The sequence below is a fragment of the Triticum urartu genome, chromosome 2A (genome assembly GCF_056163025.1).
Source record: "Triticum urartu cultivar PI428250 chromosome 2A, HENAU_Tu73, whole genome shotgun sequence".
NCBI classification, from domain to species: Eukaryota; Viridiplantae; Streptophyta; class Magnoliopsida; order Poales; family Poaceae; genus Triticum; species Triticum urartu.
This window is the reverse complement of record NC_141874.1, coordinates 132644713-132651026: the sequence shown is the minus strand read 5'-3', so window position 1 is coordinate 132651026 and position 6314 is coordinate 132644713. Positions and strand designations below refer to the sequence as shown.

General features: G+C 53.8%; 1 protein-coding gene across 1 annotated transcript; it reads left to right on the top strand.

Moving 5' to 3' along the window:
- Window positions 1–2855: 2855 nt before the first annotated feature.
- Window positions 2856–4839, top strand: LOC125541262 (protein STRICTOSIDINE SYNTHASE-LIKE 4-like). Its single transcript, XM_048704717.2, has 6 exons — window positions 2856–3211; window positions 3301–3519; window positions 3739–3806; window positions 3871–4107; window positions 4216–4348; window positions 4459–4839. Exons 1-6 carry the CDS (start codon window positions 3071–3073, stop codon window positions 4756–4758), a joined length of 1098 nt encoding a protein of 365 aa, XP_048560674.2. The 5' UTR covers window positions 2856–3070; the 3' UTR covers window positions 4759–4839.
- The last annotated feature ends 1475 nt before the right edge of the window (window positions 4840–6314 follow it).

The window sequence follows — 6314 nt, the reverse complement described above, 5'->3', positions numbered from 1 at the left end:
GGCGGGGGCACTGTAGCCATGCCGACCTTGGTCAGCGGGTAGGTGAGGAGCACTGTTGCTACGTACCGGCTAACCAGAGGCATGGGCGGGGCACTGTCGCCTCGTTCATCATTGATTGAAGCCTTGTCCCATCGCACGGCCTGGACGGGATAGGTGCTGACTTGCGGCTGGATTGCGTAGCACGCCATGGGTGGTGCTGTCTTGTTGAGGAAGCTTTGGCCGTGCCGGGTTCGGCTGTCTTGCGCTAGTTGTTGAGGCCGAGTCAACGTGTCTTGCCGGGTCGGCTAGTCTAGCCGGCTTGCGGGGCTTGGCCGGGTCGAGCGACCCGGCCAAGCGCGTGCCGGTATTGAGGGGCAGTGCTGACCCTGTTGTTTTCAAAGAAGATCCGGGTTCCGTTGCCTGCCCGGGGTCCATCCCCCCGACAGTGAAGCAAGAAAGTAATTCCAGAAGCTCAGTACAAGGAAGATCAAATCATCGAAGCGGGCTTGTGAGTCAACACTCGCCAAGCTAGGAATTACTAATGATTTCAATTTTCTTTGTGATAATGCCAGGTTGCATCATTTTGTTTATCAGGGATGTGAGATATATGAATGCATGACGCTTGAGTTTCTTAGTACTCTCTTGCGTAATGTTGGTTTGATGCCAAATACATATGAGGAGGAGCGGATCACTTTCCGTCTCTTGGACCAAGACTTCAACATCACATCTTGATGAGTGGTGTAATAACTTTGGCTTCCCCGACAATGATGATGGTCATCGATATGTTAATGATTTCACTGACCCGCTCCTGAGGCAATCCTTCTATCAAACGAGTCGCTATGGATCACTTTCCGCCATCCAACGCTAGCGCGTGCATTTCAAACTCTTTTTCAACAAACCTGATAGAATTCATGCAAACTCGACTGGATTTCATATAAACATGATGGATTTCATACAAACCGAGCGGAAACGTTAATATTTTGGACATATTTTAACTAAAAAGGTAAAATTATGTGCATGTAGTCACGGGGAGCTCCACTCCCACGATACAGATAAACTACACTAGTCTACGACCTGTCTCGATGGATCCCTTTGTCTTTCCCATGTCCGGCAGCCCGCTAATCGGACTATCGGCAGCCCGGAGGCATATTCTTCCCACGTATCTTTCCTACGTCCGGCTACGCCGCTCATCGGGTTGACAAAGTGGGCGCTTCAGCCGGAGGGGAAGGTGCTTCCGTGGAGCCCAGACGGGTGTGCCCGGGACTGTCTGAGATAATGACCGGATAGGTCACCAGCTGTACAAGCCGCCGGCGCGCCAGCGATGGCCTCCATGGGATACAAGCGGGGGCGGCCTCCCGTGTTCTACTTCTCTATGATGATGACGGCAGGCGCGGACGTGCTGGACGCCACCTCGTCGACATTCGCGTAGCCGGCTTCTTTCTTTGCATGCATGGTGTGGCGGATGGCGCGCTCGCAGGCACTGGAGGCGGCGATGCACGTGCCGCTGTGCCGGGATGGAGCAATTCTCCACTCCCCCGTGAGCTGGATTCGGGCGGCGAGTTGCTGAACCATGCCCCGGCTTGGGGCGGCAACTGGTTCCGTCGGGCTAAGCGAGGGAGGTGGAGCAGCGAGATGCGTCGCTCGTATCCGGCGGGCTCGGCGGGTCATCCATCCGGCTTTTATGCCGGAGAACCGCTCTTCTGCCTCGTCGGATGCCATCGAAAGAGTGGAGAAAATGGTGAAGGAGGAGATGGGGAGCGGTGGAGTGGTGCGATTCTTGCCCGGCATCTGGCCTCATTTAAATAGATGGCGGACGGGAGGAGCTTGTCCGGCGTTGCGTTTAATGTCGGCCCGCTCGTGAACGGACGTGCAGCTGGAGTAGGCTTCCACGCGGGTTTAATGGAGACGTTTGCATGCGGCGAGGAGGTGTGTTCAGCCAAGCGTGCAGCGGGCGCCGCCTCGGCCGGTGCGCCGTTTCAATGGCGAAGACAATGTGACGCCGCGTCCGCCTAAGCCGCATTCAATGTGGAGCATCGTGCTCTATAATGACATGAATGCAGGCAACTGGACGACGTGCGGGAAGCGCGCGTGCCAGGAGGGGGGTTGGGGGGGGGGTAGGCCAGGGTGCTTAGAAGCAGGCGTGATAGTGGTCCGGACTCCCGGACCCCCCTCCCCTCTCTCCCATTTGTCTCGGGTGAAAACACGTCCATACCATTCCACGGACCGATACAGCCCCGTGTTGAATGACTTCGGTGGTCCGGACAGCCTTGTCTAAACGCATGCGGGAGGTTTAAGCCCTAAAAATGCGTGAGAAAATGGTGTAGTTTTCTCATAACAATGCTCACAACATTCGGATAAGATAGATGAGCAGAAGTAAATACAGTCGATGTTACCGAAGCCTACAAATCCACGGAACAACTGCAACTGAGCAATACCACATAAATTGGTCGACAGTGATACCACGGATAAAGATCACAAAAAAGGAGACAACTCCTCAGTCGATCTGCTGTACCCTTTTCTCGTTTCAGATAGAAGTTCGCCGTTCACGTTTTAGTCGCGACAAGGCTAGGCCACGCACGCCATGGCAGATAGCAACAACTCTGAATAGAGAGCCAGGCAGCAACGCAGCCAGTGCTGTCCTGTAAATCGCGCATCCCATGCTACGGTACCGGCAGAGATTCTCACGTACGCGCCTAGGCCTAGCTCACCGCTCGATCGGTGCTTCGGTGCTGTCTCTGTGGTCCAGAGCGAGCTGGTGACGTGACGGATGCCAAACCAGACGCGGCGCCGCTCGGGTCACACGTTCGTCGCCTGCGACGCCAGCTGAAACTGATCCGGTCACCTCACGTACGTCCCGAAGGCCAAGATAGGTGATCGGGACGTACGTGTGATCGGCCAAGGTACGGTGATCGACGAAGGTGTGACCCGATCACACGTACGTGAGGAGCCGGCACACGACAAGCTTACTTGAACCCAAGCACCGTGCTCCAGCCAGTGTCAGTGTGTCACTCGCCACCCCTTCGCGGTCACTTGGAGCTCTGTACAGTCGCTCCATCGTTTTCGATCGACGTTGGGTTCATCGTCGACCCTCATGGCGCCGGGCGGTCTCTTGGGCACGGCGGCGGTGGCCGTGATGGTGTCGCTGGCGGTCCACGTCGCGCTCCACTGCCCCATCCAGCCGCTCCCGTCGCCGCCGTCGCCCGCGCGGCACCCTCCCAATAACCTCCTCCAGGTCAGTTATTTTTCAGCGCCTTGGCCGATCGGTTCTTACCATGTCACGCCGCGTACTGAGGTCTGAGGGGGTGGTGGTTTGGTATGCAGGGGCTGGAGAAGCTCGGGGATGGGCGGCTGAGCGGGCCGGAGGACGTGTACATCGACGCGGCGGCGGGCGGGACGCTGTACACGGCGACGAGGGACGGGTGGCTGGAGAGGATGCAGCCCAACGGGTCGTGGGAGCACTGGCGGTTCGTCGGCGGCACTGACCTGCTCGGGATCGCGCCCTCCGCCGACGGCAGCTTGCTCGTCTGCGACGCTCACAAGGTACGTCACCTCCCCCGGCGCGCGCCCGGCCGGTCGGCTGTTGCATGCGCCGCACTTTTTGGGTGCTTGTGGCCTGTTGCTGGTTGCTACCACACGTGGATGGATGTGCGTGCGGGTGCATGTAAACTACTCTCGCACTCGCAGTAACGGCACTCTCTATTCTGCGCGTTGTTTGACACACTGCCTACAATTTCACTGTTGGTGTGTGTGTTTTGGCAGGGATTACTGAAAGTCGAGGAGGGTCGCGTGACAATTCTTGCATCCACGGTCGAAGGCTCCACGATCAGGTGACATAACACGTTGGCGTCTTCGGTAACTGACGGCGCAAACTGAATTTCGTTCAATCGTCAGGTTTGCCGACGCGGTGATCGAGGCGTCCGACGGCACGGTCTACTTCAGCGACGGGAGCACCAGGTTCGGCTTCGGCGAGTGGTTCCTCGATTACCTCGAGGCCCGCCCCACCGGCCGGCTCCTCAGGTACGACCCCGGCACCGGCAAGGCGTCCGTGGCGCTCGACAACCTCGCCTTCGCTAACGGCGTCGCCCTGTCGCGGGACGAGTCCTTCCTCGTCGTCTGCGAGACAGCGGGGTGAGCACCTGGGCACGCCCTGCACTTCACTCTACTCACTCTGCAGTCTCAGGCTTGCTGCTGCAGCAGCTCCATCATCAAGTGACCATATAATTCTGTGAGGCGCAGGTTCAGATGCACGAGGCTGTGGCTGAAAGGCGACAAGGCCGGCCAGAAGGAGACCTTCGTCGACAACCTTCCGGGGTCTCCGGACAACATCCATCTAGCACCGGACGGCTCCTTCTGGATCGCCCTTCTCCAGGTCACACTTGCTGCCATCAAGCCGGCCCTCGCCTCACCAGCTAGTAGGATATATCGCCGTGAAACAGCAGACATCATCTCATGATTTTTGGTGGTCAACTCAAAATGCAGCTGAGGTCACCATGGATGGACCTGATCACCCGCTGGACCTTGGCCAAGAGAGTCGTCGCGTCGATCCCGGCGCTTCACGAACCCATCAAGGCGACGGCGAAGGGAGCGATGGTGGCTCAGGTGTCGGAGGACGGTGAGATCATCCGTGTGCTCGACGACTCCCAAGGGAAGGTGATCCACTTCATCACTTCCGTGAAGGAGTTCGATGGGCACCTCTTCTTGGGAAGCCTTTCCACCAACTTCCTGGGCAAACTGTCTCTGGCGAAGGTGCCACGGGTGCAGGCGGCAGTTTCATCCTAGACATGTACTCGTACTGTTAGTGTTGCCTGTTATGGTGTAATCATCCATTTCCAGTGGAATAATAAAGATAAGCGGCACTAACCCAACTGGCAATTTACGTCTTCCTGAATTGGGATGGTCAATCTCCTTGCTGACAAATTAGGCATCGTACAGCTCTGTGCGGAGAGGAGCGACTTGGAGATGATGCTTACAGGGGCGCGAGGACTGAAGGAGGTAGGACATCGCATGTATATTTTGTACCCCGCCCTCTCCACGCAAAGCTTTTTTTACCGCTGCCGGGATGTACCGACAACCTAGCCAATCAACACATGACACCACATCAAGCACTCATATACGGAAGATGCATTTCACTCATTTCTCTAGATTTGCATGCAATGTATTTTCTGCACTAGGACCCACTATATGCCAGATGAAGGACACATGCATGCGTGACCATCTCTTGCTGACACACAAGTACTTATGAAGCACTCATGCATTTTGTTTTCACTTTGACAGTTTCAATCATGCATATCTTTTAATTTATAGATTTATTTTTAAAACTTATTTTATATTTAAGCTCCCAAGGTCAAGACCTTTACAACAAGTGAAGGAAATATGCCCTAGAGGCAATAATAAAGTTGTTATTTATATTTCCTTATATCATGATAAATGTTTATTATTAATGCTAGATTTGTGTTAACCGAAAACTTAGTACATGCGTGAATATATAGACAAAGTGAGTGTCACTAGTATGCCTCTACTTGATTAGCTCGTTAATCAAAGATGGTTAAGTTTCCTAACCATTGACATGAGTTGTCATTTGATTAACGGGATCACACCATTAGAGAATGATGTGATTGACTTGACCCATCCATTCGCTTAGCACGATGATTGTTTAGTTTGTTGCTATTGCTTCGTTCATAACTTATACATGTTTCTATGACTATGAGATTATGCAACTCCCGAATACCGGAGGAACACTTAGTGTGCTATCAAACGTCACAACATAACTGGGTGACTATAAAGATGCTCTACAGGTGTCTCCGATGGTGTTTGTTGAGTTGGCATAGATCGATATTAGGATTGGTCACTCCGTGTATCGGAGAGGTATCTCTGGGCCCTCTCGGTAATGCACATCACTACAAGCCTTGCAAGCAATGTGACTAATGAGTTAGTTACGGGATGTTGCATTATGGAACGAGTAAAGAGACTTGCCGGTAATGAGATTGAACTAGGCATTGAGATACCGACGATCGAATCTCGGGCAAGTGACATATCGATGACAAAAGGAACAATGTATGTTGTTATGCGGTTTGACCGATAAAGATTGCTACCTCTTGAGCACTGCGTTGGTTTTCCCTTAAAAGAGGAAAGGGTGATGCAGTAAAGCAGCGTAAGTATTTTTCTCAGTTTTTGAGAACCAAGGTATCAATCCAGTAGGAGACCACGCGCGAGTCACCTCGTACCTACACACACAAATAAGAACCTCGCAATCAACGTGATAAAGCTGTCTCTGGCGAAGGTGCCACGGGTGCAGGCGGCAGTTTCATCCTAGACATGTACTGTTAGTGTTGCCT